Source organism: Passer montanus, unplaced genomic scaffold (assembly GCF_014805655.1).
Source record: "Passer montanus isolate IOZ18808 unplaced genomic scaffold, ASM1480565v1 scaffold15, whole genome shotgun sequence".
Classification (NCBI taxonomy): domain Eukaryota; kingdom Metazoa; phylum Chordata; class Aves; order Passeriformes; family Passeridae; genus Passer; species Passer montanus.
This window is the reverse complement of record NW_024362051.1, coordinates 4883923-4900616: the sequence shown is the minus strand read 5'-3', so window position 1 is coordinate 4900616 and position 16694 is coordinate 4883923. Positions and strand designations below refer to the sequence as shown.

At 40.5% G+C, this 16694-nt stretch overlaps 1 protein-coding gene across 3 annotated transcripts in view; it reads left to right on the top strand.

Annotated features, from left to right (window-relative positions):
* FSTL4 (follistatin like 4) overlaps positions 1-16364 on the top strand; it is a 209829-nt gene extending 193465 nt beyond the window's left edge. For 2 of the 3 annotated variants that reach the window (XM_039701794.1, XM_039701795.1), the window contains 5 exons: positions 3136-3254; positions 5895-6044; positions 6644-6751; positions 9654-9763; positions 12848-16364. In XM_039701794.1, the coding sequence (XP_039557728.1) occupies positions 3136-3254; positions 5895-6044; positions 6644-6751; positions 9654-9763; positions 12848-13550 (1190 nt within the window). In that variant the 3' untranslated portion in view covers positions 13551-16364. The remainder of the gene's footprint in view (positions 1-3135; positions 3255-5894; positions 6045-6643; positions 6752-9653; positions 9764-12847) is intronic. The other variant, XM_039701793.1, reaches the window with a different exon arrangement.
* The last annotated feature ends 330 nt before the right edge of the window (positions 16365-16694 follow it).

Sequence of the window (16694 nt, the reverse complement as noted above, 5' to 3'; positions counted from 1 at the left end):
TATTGTGTGCAAGTAGCAATATTAACAAATGCATTGGTAGATTTGAGCTCCTTTAAAATGATCACTACCTCATCCCCACAACATCTGGAATAATTAAAACCTCGGGAAAATGCCTAAACAAAATATGATGTGGAACAAACTTTTGCTGCAAGTCAAACTTTTAATACAAGTATTTGGTCATTTTAAAAGTCAGTCTGTCAGTTTGTTCTCAAAACCTTTCAGACCATGCACAAGCAACTCCTCAAGAAATGAGTGCACATGGGGCACCCAGCCAGTTAAACCTGGGGCTGGAAACACATGCAGTATTTACTCAGTGTACAAATAGTTTTTAATTTTGTCCAGAGAAAACCATGAGTAGCCCAAATGTAGAGATTTTTTTTTTCATGACATTGTTCATTTCTGTAGTGAACATTGCTTACTTAATACCTGGAGAAAAGGAGAATTTTGTGCCAGCAGCCAATCAGCAGTTATGTCAGTGTATGCACTTAAAAAGCTGAAAGCCTTTTCATTACCAAATGTAAGTTCTAAAATATTTCCAGGTATTTAGATTAAGTTGAGGAAAACTATTTAAGTATAAGAGGAGAGTATTCCATGATGAAAAATTTGCCCTTTGATCTCAAAGGTGGGATGTATAAATGTACACTGAGGGAGACACTGTATTTCTCAAATAAGCTCTTGTTGATATCAGGTGTCCTCCCAACATTTTTTTGTTAGAGCCAGCTTCATCTGGAGTGGATCAAATGAGAACTGTTATGTTTAGGAAACCCTCCCCACTCTTAATTTTGGGGTTTTTTTTGTATTAGGGATATTTTGCTATACAGGTGAAGTATTTTGCCTTTCATAATGCCTTTATGTTTTGAACTAGTTGTGTCATCTAACTTGAAACATCCTCAGTTCAAAAGGAAAAAAAATTTTAAGAACTCCTCATTAGTCCCCCAGTTCCCAATTTGGTACCTACCTCACTACTATAAAAAACACAAAATACTTAATTGCCCACCTCTGTAGTGAAATAATTCCCAATTCCCTGCACTAAGGAGTTACATGAGTATAATCAAAAATTGAGTCTGTTCTACTGATGTCCATGAGATTGTTTAGGATGTACCCAACCAAGATTAGGCAAATGTTTCATAAGCCAGAATAAAACACCTAGTTTGTCTAGTAAAATCCTGCTTGGTCTAAATATCAATATGAAGATCAATCTCTGGGGGAAAAAAGTGCTTTAATTTTAACTGACAAACTTTTTAAAAAAACAGTAACTGAATGCTCTCAGGAATTTGTAGTATATTTTAACTAGTCTGCAGAAAAACTTGGATTTATTTTACTGTAAAATAAGTAGCAGAACTTGCCAAGTCTCTGACTCTAAACCTGTTGGGGTAAAATTTTTAATCAAAGTAATTTTGTGGGTAATTAAGGTCTTTTAAATACACCCTCATTGTAATAGGATCATCAGACAAAATCACACTACTCTTGTGCATGAAAATAATAATAAGCATCTTCACAGTAGTCATAATTGATTGCCTGCCTGTTTTCACTTGTTAGGATTAAAATCCTTTACCCATGAAATGTCGGCACTCATTCCAGGCCAGGGTCAAATTCTGCCCTCTGATGTGTTCATCAAATCCCACTAAGCAGCTGGGAGTTGTGTGGATGCTGGGAGCGCAGGTTTTGGTCCAAAGTGCCGGAATGAAATGTATTACCAGTATACCTGGGGAGAAAACAACCCTTAGTCCATGAGATAACTCTCGATGGAGAGCTTTTCCTACATGCATGATCCTGCCCTGTGCAATCACATTTGAGGATCACTGCTCTTGTACCCACCTGATGCCCTGACTGGGGGATTTCTGTGCTATGGTTCAGAGACTCAACTTGAACCATGTCAGTACAGCAAACACCACATGCTGACACATTGTTCTCTAAAGCTACTTATTTGGCATCAAAAGAAGGGGGCTTAGCAACAAAAACACCTTCTAGCCTTACTAGATACAATGTGTTTGACAAAACTTTCCAAAAATACATTTGTCCAAATTATCCATATTTTTACTGTCAAATTTCCTGTGATGATTAAGATCTCAATCCTGCAGACAGTGAGAAACTGTCTCTGTCAGCAGCACTTCGAGCTGCCACCACAGGACCAGCAAAGGGAATTTTTAACACTGAACACTGTTCAGAGCCATAGAATGGGGACTTTATTTCTCCATGGGAAAAGTGAAATCAATTAGAAGATACAAATTATAGCATCACCATATTGTTGGCAGATAAAGTACACTATCAACACTGCTAGGGGTGGCAGTGGTCATTGCAAACACTTACTGGTGTTGGTGTGAAAAATGGAATGATTGGATCTTTGAAACTAGAGTGTTTGAAAGGATCCTGAACATTTCTTAAAGATCTTATCACTGCAATTCCATGTAGCATGACAGAAATGATAAAACATAATCTTCTAATGGCAAAGCAATGACAATCAGCCAGTTTTCCAAATCTCCTGGAATGCCCTGGTTGGATAAATGAGTGCTAATGCAATGCTGAACTACTCCACATTTGTGAATTACAGTTTGCAAGATTTCAAAAATGTATTTATTTTGGTGGCTGTAGTTAGTTCTTTCAGATAGTTTAAGAAAATAGAGAATTCTATATATTTTCATTCATGCAAATGCTAAACACTTCCATTTAACATCACAGTTACCAGCAGTCAGGTTGCCTGTAACAGGATGACCTTCACTTTAATTTTAACTAAAGCTTGTCTTTCAGTTCTCAAATTATTATCAAGCTGTTTTTAATGAAATAATAGGAAAAAAAACAAATTCACAATCTGAGGGGGATAGCAGTGCAACAGAGAGGCTTCTTGGGATCAAATCCTGTTTTGGTACCTGTTTACAAGACCCAGGCATAATTATTTGGGTACTACCACTGCCACCAAGGCAATGCATTTTTGAATGTGTTTGTACCTCTTCACTCCTTGAAGCCCTTGTTGTGACATGAAATTTGATTTTGTGAATGCTCCAACTGCATCCAAATGACCAACCTTTATGTAAGGCAGATTTTGTTTGTCGGGAGAGGAGGACAAGCTCTTTAAAAGAGTCCTAACATCTATGGATACATAACAAAAAAAATCCTTCTTCTTTATCCCCCTTTAAGGCCTGAGTGTTGGGAATATGTTCTATGTCTTTTCTGATGACGGGATCACAGTCCTTCAGCCAAACGAATGTGAAATCCGGAGACATATCAGGCCTGAAGAGAGGATTTTCACAAGTTATGTAAGTCCTGAACCCAGCAGCTACAGCTGGCAGCTGGGAAACTTTCTCTTAATCTCTTCAAAGGTTGTTATTGCTAAAGGTCCTGTTTGCCACAGGGATGTTGGAGCTTGGTGGGCTTCATGCAGCATCCCTGAGGAATAGCATCTTCTCTTGAAAATCAGGGGATCCACCTAAGTTCTAAGGCTGACACGGAGGATTTACTGCAGAGAATTTGGCTAGTTATCACAAAAGCAAAGATTTTCATTTGTCCTTTTGATCTGTTTACTTATCCATGCCCCAAATTTGTAGCTGGGCTTTAGGGAATGTACAAAAGTCAATAGCAGAGAGATGTGCACATCATTCACTGGTGCTCCTTTTATTGATGGCTCCATAGGCAAAGTGAGCTACCATGGGCCACTTTCTGCTCTTTGGAAGTGGTTTGCCATGTTAAACTGCAGCAGGGACGCAAATAAGAATGCCCAGAAAATGGTTGTGCCATGAAGATCCTCTGCATCTTCTACACTGAGAAAGAGCTGCACTGTCTGTGTTTGCTGTTGGCACTTTTCTGTCTGCACTGAATTTACCTAACCCTTGCTGTAGGAGTTACAAGGAAAATTTTTTCAGGTGTCAGAAATGTCAAGCACTGGCTTGTAGGCAGTGGAGCTCAACATGGCCAGTGGGATAACACGTGCCTGGAGGCTCTGTGAGGTCAGTGTTCTCAGTGACCTGTTATGTACTCCTGCACAGGAACATACAGCAGGCATATCCTCATGAAACTGTCAGTTCTTAAAAAAAAAACACAGGTGCTGAAATACATCCAGAAATGCTTTTTTAGTTACTCCTTTACTTACTTTCTAATTTTTTAAAGGGGAAGTTGAAAATGTGGCTAAAGAATGTGACTCTTCTGAAAGAAAGAGGCTCAGCATTGGTTTCAGTTTTGGAAGGAATCAAAGGCTAGAATTGCTGTCATGAGCCCTGCAGGCTGGGTCCAGCTCTGCTTCTTATGAGTGTGTACGAAGTATTTTCTAAATCTCAATAAATTTGTACTTATACTGAGGTTTTTTCCCCACTAGATTTTAATATACCTTAGAAGAACTCCAGACTGATGCTTACCCCAAGGCTAGTGCTTACCATGGACTTAATGCTATTAAGCCACACCTAAGCTTTACTAAGACAGAAATCCTGTGTTTCTTTTCTAAAGAACTGTAAATAATGAAGAGGTGGTCCTGGAGAAACAGATCAAAAAGAACAAAACAGAGAGGGCACTTAAGGAAATAATGTCAGCACATTGAGGGAGTTTTAACATCACTTGGCTGCTCTTCAGAGCACCTATGAGGGATTCCTACAGATCTCCAAGGACCCTTCCCTTGGTCTGGGGACAGCTGACATTTTTTCCACCCTTTTCCCTTTTACTGTCTTGAGTGTTTGCTATATAGACAGTGACACCAGCCCAACTTTAAGAGTGGATCTACAAAAAAGATTGCTTCATTTGCTCATAGAGGGCCCAGAAGCAGGTGGGGCAGCTGCAGCTGAGCCCTGTAGCAGAAAGACTGGTAACTTTTCCCTGCTCCCCTTGGCTTGTGTGGATGCTGTGTTGTGAGAGCTGAGGATGAGGAGGGCAGCAGAAAATGCAGCCAAATTATTGAGTCTTTTATCTTCAACCCTTACGCATGGTCTCCACCAAGGCACTCAGCCAGCAGAGCAGTGTTGCTTAGATGTGACAGCTTTCTATCCATAATTATTGCACATGGTGTAGGTCCCTTCCAACTCAGGATTTTCTATTCTATTCTATTCTATTCTATTCTATTCTATTCTATTCTATTCTATTCTATTCTATTCATTTCTATTCGTTTCTATTCGTTTCTATTCTATTCATTTCTGTTCGTTTCTATTCTATCCGTTTCTATTCTATTCATTTCTATTTCTATTCTATTCCCCCAGTACAGGCACAATGCTGACATTGTTTTTTGTTGTACCTCCTCTTTTCCTGAACAAGCTCTGATTCCGTTCCAATCACATTTCCCTTAGGTAGTTTGGGCCATTATTTAATTTTACCCAACATAAGGTCTAAAATCAACGGTTGTGCTCACTGAAATTTATATGTCTTCATTCTCATTTTACCCCATTTCCTCCCCACAGCCTGGTCCCACACAAATGCTCTTTCAAATAAGGCATTTTGACACAAGGAAGAGCGATGAGGAGTGATGCAGAGAGTTATTGGTGGGACCAAAAGTGACTCTTCAAACTCTTGTGCAGAAAATGAAGACTTTAAGAAAAATATAAAGCAGTGACTCAATTAATGTAAATCACTGTTTTTTCAAAGCACAGAGTGATAGTTCTGTTGCTAATAAATGCTGACAGCACTGCAAGTCTTGATGAACCAGAGCGTGCTGCAAAAGATCAATCCATGGACTCTGTGGTTATTTAGATTCAATACAAGTTTGCAGGAGGTCCAGTTGTTTAATGTCATTCCATAGAGCCAGACTGAAGTGTGGTATCTGATAAATTAATTATTTCATATTTTCCAGGAAAGAAAGGGGAGAAATATCATCCTAATGGAATCCCCAGGGATTTTTTCCTGCAGTTTACAAGGCTAAGCTTCTTGCTGCTTCAGGCCCTGAACTTGTAAAAATTAAACCTTTTCTTTTTTTAACCCCTCAGGAGGAGATCTGTCCTAGAGTGGAAGGTGAAGACACTCAGTCCTGCCTCTGGGCTTCAGCAGTCAATGTCAGAGACAAGTACATTTATGTGACACAGCCAAAGCAGAACAGAGTAATGATAATTGATATCCAGACTCAAAAAGCCATACAGGTACTTACAAGTGAACACGTTATTCACTGATGCAAAAGACTTGATACAGTACAAAAAAATCAGATCTTTGCCCAGTGGATCTGCTGGGCAAAGATCTGCTGCTCAATAAAGTGCTGGGTCTATGTTGCTTTCACCAGTGGCATCACATGGAGGTCACTGTTCTGTGACCTCACTGGCAGGAATAAACTCCTCTGTGGGCTGGAGATCACAGTCTCAGGCTGCCTCTGCAGCCAAGCTTACAGTGAGACTGGTAAAATAACACTGGGATGAATTCCTGGCTGAGCTGCCTGACCTGGGTTATAAGCAGTTTGGAAAGAATGCTTATAAATGGAAAGAGCTGGTGTGGGTACAATTCAGGCAGAAATTGGCCCTTGCTCTACTGGCTATAAGTAACAGCATTAGATGGAGTGATGTCTACCCAGAAAATGGCACCACACAGCCAAATTTTTCAACTGCTGCTGATCCCCCACTTGATTTGAAGGCAGAGCTGCACAGGGAACATAACAGTGGTGCATGAGAATGCCTGCAGTGAACTGATGTAATATTTGTCATGTTCATTAGAGTCACTGTGTAAATAACTCTCTCTGGGTTTTTTTAAGTCCTTGGATGTGGACCCATTACCAACCAAATTACATTATGACAAGTCCCACGACCAAGTGTGGGTGCTCAGCTGGGGGAACATGAGGAAATCATCACCCACACTGCAGGTAAGTCCTTACACTTTGGAGCCTTTGCTCTTCCTCATGGCTGGTAGGTTGCAGGTAATTAGCCACATTTAATGGTCTGGATATAAAGCTGCTGTTTCATTTGCATATCCAGTGTATTTTATTCATCCCTCCTCTGTCCATCCTCACATATTTTTCTTGCTGTTTAATTTGTTTTTGAGCAATGACTGTGCCACTGGCCGACAGCAGGGCTGCTTTGTGCCAAGGTCTGTTTTGTTTTAAGAGTGGTGACAGAGCCAAGTGCCAGAAAGTTACACAGCAAGGGCTGGCAGCTGGCTGTGAGCAGGACAAGACTGCTGTGCTCTGCAGCACTGGTGAGGCACCTTGAATCCTGGGTTCATTTTTGGGCTCTCACTACAAGACAGACACTGAGGTGCTGGGATGTGTCCAGAGAAGGGTAACAGAGCTGGGGAAGGGTCTGGAGCACAAGGCTGACAAGGAGCAGCTGAGGGAGGTCAGGGGCGACCTTATCAGTCTCTACAATTCCCTGAAGGGAGGTTGGAGCCAGATAAAAGTCAGTCTCTTCTCCCATGTAAGTGATAGGACAAGAGGAAATGGCTTAAAGTTATGCCAGGGGAGGTTGAGGCTGGTATTAATAAAAATTTCTTCACTGATAATTTTGTCAAGCCCTGGAACAGGATGCCAAGGAGTCACTGTCCCTGGAAGGATTGAAAAGACCTGTACATGTGGCACCTGGGGACACAGTTCAGTGCTGGGCTTGGCAGTGCTGGGGAAGTAGTTGGACTCGATGACCTTAGAAGGCTTTTCCATCCCTAACAATTCTGTGATTCTGTGAGTCTCTCACAGTAAAATTCAAGAAGAGGCTCTCTAGGTCATGAAGAAAAAAACCAAACCAAGAGAAGTAAAACCTCGAAGACAAGTTGTGTTATTGGGTGCCAGTGATATCCGTGGAACTCCTCCATGCTCAGCACCACCAGACCCACAGTGACATTAGGACACAGCACTGCACATGTGTTTGGACAGCCAAATTAGCTTCCACTCTGGGTCACCTTGGCAGATTTACTCTTCTGTTGACAGTACAGAGAACATGGAGAATTGCCATCTAGTGGGGCATTTTTCTGCTCCTGTATGTTGTGTGACAGAGTTGACACCAGTTGATGGATCTGATTTGATCCATCCAGACATCCCATTCTCTAGTGGGTGTTTTCTGGCACTTGCTGCCCCGCCTTTCTGGAAGGAGGTGTCACGTGAATACTCCTTCTGCCAGAAGTGTTTGCTGCTAAGTCTACATTAAAACATTCCCCAGCAGGCAGAGAAGGGGGGCTGTGCTTTTTGACCTAAAAACCAACAAATTGGAGTCTACATTAATTGTCGGGCTACCCAAGGCTTCTGCTGGAGACAGTATCCTGTGAAGATGGAATGGGCCATCCCCACCATCCACGTGCTCCATCTAGTGCTGACTGTCAATAATAAAGACTCGACCAGCTACTCATCACAGGCAATTTCAGGAAAAGATGCCAAAACCAAAATGGAGGCATATAAGGGAAGGTTTCCAGGGCAGCATCACCAGGTTGTCTCACCTGGGAATGTGAGTTTCCTGTACAGGGTATAAGAAGACAAAACGGGCTCTTTTTACCCTTTCTGACTTAACTTCTTCCATCCAGCTGTGAGAAGTTTCTGTAATTAAAGAAGAGATGACACAAGCATCTCATTATTAGGGAGAACACACCATCTGCACAGTTGGAAACTTGTTAGAAGGTTCCAGGTCTCAGATAGTCCTTTCTGTTATCTTTATGATGTGCAGTTACACACATAGAGAAGAGATTAGCATCAGCAGCAGCAGATCCTTTCTTTTTTCTGACCTTCTTTCCCAAAAGGTGGGCAGTGACTAATAGGGCAAAGTTCCTTCTTAAAACCTGCAGTCTTCTGTTGCAGACATGCAATAAAATACCTTCTTTTAATGAAGATGCTGCTGCAGAGGTTGATCTAAATTTCCATTCCTCTGGAAGTCAGGGATTTATCAAACTGCCTGTGCAATCAGCTAAGGGGATGCTGTTGTTTGGCCATTACTGGCTTGTTGGAAGCAAATGTCTGGCCTCCTGAAAGCACTGTGCTACAGTGGGCATCCTTCTTGAGCAATCTAATTGGAAGAAATCTAAATGGCATGACCAGAACAGCTGTCTGAAATAAACCTTTTAGGGATTTAGCATGTGTTTCATGAGTTATGTAGCTATAAATTCAAAGCAACAACTGCTGCAGATTAGAGCAGCAGAAGGTCCTAATGAATGGACTAAAGTCATCTTAAATCCAGCAAACAATTTGAGTGTTTAACATTTTAATTTTTGAAAACTTTTCCCTTCTGGAGCAGTGGAGGAGCTGAGTCCCCTGTCCATGGAGATCTGTGCTGTGCTGGAGGACAGGACCAGGGGACAGCCAAAGGGCACTTGTCACTCCTCCCTGGACTTTATATCAATGGATGGACAGTTTTTCTCCTTCAAAGTGATAATTAACTGCTGTGAGTTAGTGTTTGATCCTTCAGGGTGGTAAATTATCACTGTGCGTTAAAGTGAGATTAATAAATATGACCACGAAGTAAATGTTTACTTTAGACAGTGAGGGATAAATTATTATGGTCCTACTGTTGTCATACTGCTTCAGTTCCTGCTTGACTGCTCTTTCTTGAGACGTAAACAACTTATAAAAGTCAAGTTGTGTACTTACCTTACAAATGTTGTGCCTCAAATACTATTTGCTAGCACACCTTTTCAAGACAACTACAACAGTGTTTTGAAATCATTAATCAGTTGAGTCTACTGCAGCCTGGAAAGAGCCACTCGGTACCGTGCATGTCTCTAATCTGTATTTACCTTTCTGCCTTACTCAGTGCTTATCCTGTGCTCAACCTTGTGTGTATTTATTGTAGGTGATTCCAGAGGCAAGCACTGGAGAGGATCCACATGTTATCCACACACCCTTTGAAGGAGTGGATGATTTTTTTATACCACCTACAAATCTTATTATTAATCATGTTAGGTGAGAAATTATTTTAATGTATAATAATGGTGACCAAGGCTGCTCCTTTCTCATAACCTTTAAAGCACTTTACAGATGTGAATGAAAAAATGAATGAGTGAATGAATAAATGAATTTGTGATGAATCTTAACTACATTTATCCCCATTTTCACACATGAAGTAGAGGAATGGTTGAGGAAATTGCCAGTAGTTATTCAGCTAATCAATAAAACAGCAAGAAACAATCCTGGACTTCCTTTAGACCATGCACAGGCATTCAAACCTCACCTTAGTCAGCCATCCCTCCTTGCAGCTTATGGCACACTGCCCTGGCTTCCTTGTGCCAGGTATTTGATGGCCCAAAAATCACCTTCATTGCCACAAAACTGTTACAGATCTGAGTAGATGTCTGTGTCAGGGATATATTGCTTGAAGTGGTAAAAGTGTCCTCTGCCTGAAGCATAAGAAGTGGTTCTTTCACGTGTTTCCAACTTGTTCAAGTATTGGATCTCTATGTGAGCTTTATGGTTGGAGCAGAAAAATTGTATGCACTGCAGATAAAAAAAACAAACCTCCATGAACTATCAGTTTTGAATGTTAATGTGATGTAGTGGTTAATGAGGTTGTGTAAGTAACATACTAATAACCTGGAGTAATACTGGCTGCTTCCCAGCAGGCACAGGAAGCTTCCCATTAACATTATCAAAATTGATGATAACTGCACAGCAATTTATACTATTATTTCCATGTTATAACAATTGTTTAACCATCTTCTGTTCTCTATATACTTTAACTAAGTTAAACACTCAAAAAACATGATGTAACTCTTTACAGTTATCTTAGGTTTCCTGCAGGAAACACCAAGAGAGAAGGAGTTACACTTAAATGATTATGTGTTGAATCTGTTCCAAAATAAATAATTTTGCCACTGAAACACAAAATAATGATTCATGCCTCAAGGCTGTCATTTGTAATTTCTCTCTACTTCATATTTCCAGTTTTCTTTCACAATTTCATTATGGCTAATAGTAGTGCTAGGAGGTAGATAGCTCTGCTGAATATTAAAGCCTGAGCTGAAAAGTTGAGAACTGGATTCAAAGACAGGAAGGGGGAACAGTTACACATTTTTGTTTGTTTAATTGCCCTTTTGCTTCAGTGTGATTAGTTGGCTGAAATAATAAATATAGATTACTGCCCATAGTTTTCTGTATGCAAGCTGTAGATGCTGTCCCTGATTCCTGTTGCATTTGTTCAGGGCCAGATCTTTGTCCATTCTCTCTCACCCTCAGCACAGAAAAAAATAATTGCTTGCAGGCTAATGAGACTCATTGAGATGATTTTCTAAATTCTCCACTCAGAAACAATAAATGGCAGTACCAGCCTTTCCCAGGGAGGTGAACATTTAAGCAATTTCTTCCACTAGCCAAATAATGTTTGTATGCAAATACTCCTGCATATGTATTTCAGCTGCCTCTTATTTTAGATGGATATCTAGAAATATATCCATTTTTATTAGTTCCAAGGGTAGACTGTTGTCTATTAAAAACTCTATAAGTGCAAGGTTTACTTTGAGATTTTTAGATCACAGATTTCATGCAAGGGCTGAGCCTCTTCTGCAACTGTGGGCACATAAAATATATCCTGACCCACTTCTTTAAACGGACATTTATGATAAAAATAATTTCTTAAGTTCTTCAGGCATTTGGCCAAGTATTAAGGAAGTCTTGGGAAAAAAAAAAAGCTGTAAGGGAAAGCACTTTTTAAAGTGTACTTAAAATTCATTCATCCAGGAGAAATACAAGTGTCATATCCAATTTGCACACACACAGTGCACTACGACTCTGCACTGCAGATACTTTGTGAAGTCTCTAATGGATGTGAGTATAATGGGGAAATGAAAGGCTTAGCCCAGTGATTTTCATGGGATCACACACTACACTGGCTCATTCTTTAGAAGTGAAATCATTGCTGAGTGTCTCATTGACAGATGGATTAAGAATAAAGAAATAAACCTAGTGTTTCAAGCAAAATATGTATTTTCTGCACAGAAGCACATTGTCCTCCACATATGACAAGGCAGTTTTACATCTTCTGAGAAAGAGATACAACACTAAGCGCTCACTTCATTTCCCTCTGTCTGCATTGAATGGATGAAAAGATAGTCGATGTAAAATTAGTTTTTGTAAGTGAGTGTCAGTGAATCCAGTGGAACACAAGCAGGCTGTTTCTAAGGGCACCCTCTCAAATTAAGCAGAAACCTTTCTTGGCTATTCTTGACCTTTTCTTGTCTTCAGCAAAGGTCAGATGTGCTGCAGTATATATCTTTTACAGAACATTTATCCTCTGCTCACTGTTTTTTGCCCTGTCTTGAGACAGAAAATGAAGACCCCTTATCTTCAGGGCACCCTGGTTATGTTCCTCATGAAATGTTTTACACCTTCCCTGGGCTGGCAGGATGGTTTTTAAGAGTCTGCTCTGCACCACAGCCTTGCCATCTCCTCCAGGGGTTCCCAGGCACCACGGGTATCAAACACACACCACAGCTTTCCTCTGGTGCTGTCAGTTAAGAGATGGGATTAGATATGGTCTTCATTCAGTGGTTATAAATTTTATTGTACACAGCTATGTTTATTGTATGTAGTTACTCTCTGACCCCAACCTGGCAGCAATGTGCTTTATTTTGAATGCTTTTCTATTGAGCGATTGAATGCTTGTGTATGTATTGAATTTCATTACTGTAATCTCAGACAGATTAAACACAAACCTGGTCAGTGTTAGCCTACTGAACACCCAAACCTTGATATCACTTCTATAGAAATTGGTCTTCCCAATAAAAGATTTCAGCTCTCAAAGATTCAAGCAGCTAAGCACATATTCAAATTTCCAGGATGAGGATGCTAATTTGAACTGATATATATCCCTCCTTCTAGGATGTTTTAGAAGCAATAAAACAAAGACGTTTTCTTACAAAAAGAGACAGCATTATTGTGCACACTTCCAAAACCAACAGAGTAAAAGGTTCCCAATTCTGCTGACTTTTGCCTCTGTTCAAGCATGTCACCATGTCTCCAGAGGTGACTTCAGTGCCTTGTTTTCCCTTTCAGGTTTGGCTTCATTTTTAACCGCTCAAAACACGCGGTTCACAAGATTGACCTGGAGACTGTGACGCACATCAAGACCATCCACCTCAAAGCCTACGGCTGCGTGCCTCAGGCCATGGCCTACACCCACCTGGGTGGCTACTACTTCGTGCAGTGCCGGAGGAGCCGCTCGGCGGCCGCCCCGCCGCAGCTCGTCATCGACAGCGTCACCGACGCCGTCGTGGGCCCCAACGGCCGCGTGTCGGGCACGCCCCACGTGTCGCCGGACGGGCGGTACCTGCTCAGCACGGACCAGGCCCGCGGCACGATCGCAGTCCAGGCCCTCACCGTCCGAGGGGAAATCAAGCTGCTTTATGACTTAAAAACGAGCATACACGTGTCTGATCTGACATTTCAGCCCTCCTTCACTGAAGGCAATCAGTACTATGTATATGCTACTTCACATTTGCAAACAGATGTGCTTTTTGTAGAGCTGTCAACGGGGAGGATGAATGTACTGAAGAATCTAAAGGACCCTATCACGTCCAAAGACTGGCCCTGGAGCAGCTACAACAGAATTATGAAAGACAGTGGATTATTTGGACAGTATCTCATTACACCAGCTAAAGATTCCTTGTTTGTTATAAATGGGAGGCAAAATACATTACGCTGTGAGGTTTCAGGTATAAGGAGGGGTAACACAGTGGTGTGGGTTGGGGAGGTATGAAAGGGTAGTAGCAGTGGAGCCTTCAGCAGGCAAGGACCAGTTGGACCTTTACACTGCAGGAAATGAGCAGTAGCATTGTATATTTTTACACTGGGAAAACAAAAAGACAAAAAAACGCTGTATAGGCTTCATGGTACAACACTGGTCTACTTGCAAGTTTTATAATATAAGGTATGCTCTGCTAATAGGAAGTGGTTTTGAAGGGATATTTTTTATTTGTGGGTATGATTTGTGGTTATGAGAAAAATGCTGGGAAGCGAGTAATATCTCCACTGAGATATCATACAAGCCTTGAAACCTGGTAATTCTGTAGAACAAAACAGATTTTGACTTTCCATACTGAGGAGCTTTTATGTTATGTCCAAGCATTAGTTTTCTTCCTTGTATCCCTTGCCTGTTGGCTGCACTGACTACCCCACCCCAGCACAGGGAGATGGCAGCAGCGAGGACTATTCACCTCTGAATATTCACCTTTGGATGATGAGGGAAAGTAAACATCAGAGCAGTTTTCAACCCAGAGAAACCTAGGAGAACGATTTAATGAAAACTGATCAGTTTTCTCTGCAGGATGGCTTTGAGAGGATTCGCTGATGTGATTTCAGAAGGAGGCATCACAGAAATAGTAACTGTCAGCTTGCTTGCTTCTGCACTTCATTTTGCTCTTGGTCCTACTGAAGGCAATGGGATGAGTCCCCCCTCTTCCAGTGCATATTTGTGTGATTGTATTTGAGAAATTTGCCATGAAATATCCAGGCCATTACCCATCCAGGCCTGCGTAAAAGCTGGAAAATACTGACAGGGGGGTCAGAGTTTATGTAAACAATTTTGTTGAGAAGGTGGCATTAGTCTCTTGAGTATGGTCAGTTCAGGAACAATATGCAAAATCTACTCTTTGGGGGTAGAGAATTAGTTATGGTTATTCCTACAGGAGACAGCGACAGTTCTAGAAATCATTGGTTTCCCTCATTAAATATTTAGGAGCACTGGAATCACTTGGTTCTTCATAAAATAACAGCTGAAATAACAGAGGTTATTTTTAATAGAAAGGTCACTCATTTTCTAGTCATAGCCTTAATTTGCCTATTTCTTTTCAGAACAACCAGGAAACAATTTTTCTTTGTGTTTTTTTTTTCTTTCTGTTTATAGTACACTTGTTTATAGTCAATTATCTTTTAGTTATGAGCAAAGACATTCATGTAAAAGCAGCTGAATTACCCAAGAATGCAACAGCTGGCATTGAGAAATTTCAGTCGAGTTCCCATAAAAACATACAGCCATTTATTTGCACACTTGCAAGATATAAAAAACTTTTATATTTGCATTTTTCTAACTTTCTATATCCATCACCATGAAGTAACGAGGGCAAAAGCAGCTGTGGCAGCAGAGTCAGGCAAGAAGTGGTGCCATCCAAGCAGTTGTAACCATCTCTTGGAAAATGGGGTCTTGAAGTGGGTGAAACCTCTCTGCAGGTAAAATATCAGTAGCATTGGATCCACCCATTGGCCTCTGGACAGACCCAGCTTGGTTTGCCAAGGACCTTGTTGCCCAGAGTCTGTAGAAAGCTGCCCTTGAACGCGTGGAGTGATAGGTAGTGGTGTCGTAATTATTTCCCTCCACAGATGCTTTAAATCACCCATTCCACAGCATACACAGAGGGATTTTAAGTAAGAAGGATACAGAATAACACTGGCAATCTTTGCTTTAAATGTTTAGCTTTATCAGAAGAGCAGGATTTTAGCATGGCTGTAGACCTGAGGTATTTTACACCATTTCAGTTCTATAGAGAATATAAAAATCTGTTCTGACAGACGAAGACGGGGAGCTGAATCCTATGAATTCATTTACCATGGAGTCCTTGAAATTGTCCTTCAACATCCATGTGCTGAATCCTACATTTCTTTCACTTATGAGCCATAGGAGTTAGAAGAGACTCTTCCATCATTGCAACACAGACATGTGAAACAGGTGGGCATAGCCTTCCTTCAGCAATGCATGGTGTCCATGATTTTGTATTCATCCCATTAGGAAACATATCCCATGCAAAGAAAGGAGAAGACCAGCTTTGTAAGTACTTTTAAATATGCACAGCTCCTTTCTTGAACAAAGCTGTATCCATACATTGCAGCCATCCTAAATGTGTTTTACCAAGGCCAAACACTGCTCTTGTGTTACCTTTTATGACTTCTTGACTATTTTATTATGCCTATGGTAAGTTTCCCTGTAGAGATGTTCATTGTGTCATAGATCAAGCAAATATTACTTTTTTAAGAATATTAAAAACAAAAAAAACAAACCTGTATATATATGTTCAGGTAAATATTCTTGAGGCTGGTTTATATATAGGCTGTGAAAGATGTGTAACAGACCTCACTTTTTCCTGTTTGTCGCAAAGTATTGGAATAACATTCACTTGAAAAAATCCCACTTGGACCTTCCAAAGATGTTCCCTTTGTTCCCTCTCCAGCCCAACTTCCAGTGATGTGTTTTTCTAAAGTATCCTAATGGTTATATATCATACTTAGAAATTGAAGTATAATTTAGATTGTCCACACTACTTGTGAACAGTTCCAATGACAGTCAAATCTGACATTAAAGTGCTGCACATTTGTTACTCTGATATTTTTTTTTACAACACAGAAATTTTGTATATACTCAAAAAAAAATGTTTCAACTCCTATTTGCCTTTCAACTCTATCAAAAAGAGACTACATTTCTTTGTGGGCAGTTTCACTATCCTTTTGGTTCTCCACCAATTCACACTTAATTTCTAGTTCCTAAATTATTAATTAATCATGGTGATTAATCAGAATTGATCTAAATTGAATTAATGATCTTTTCATTATCTTATACACTCATATGTCAGTAGGATGTTCTGACACTAGAATCATGGGAAAAATTATCCTTGGTTGCCCACTAAGACTCCAATGTCAAGATCAGACGTATTTGCCATTCATCACTGAGGTTAAACAGCAGTAGGCTAGAAATGCTGTTTTGTCTTAGTATTTCCCTCACTATTTCCACTTTCTGAATGGACGTGCCTGTTCAAAAACCATCCACTTTTAAACTGGAAGCAAAACTCTCAAGTCCCTCCTTTGGAACCTTGATGGTTAACATATTCTTATCATTAAATACTTTATTTTTTTA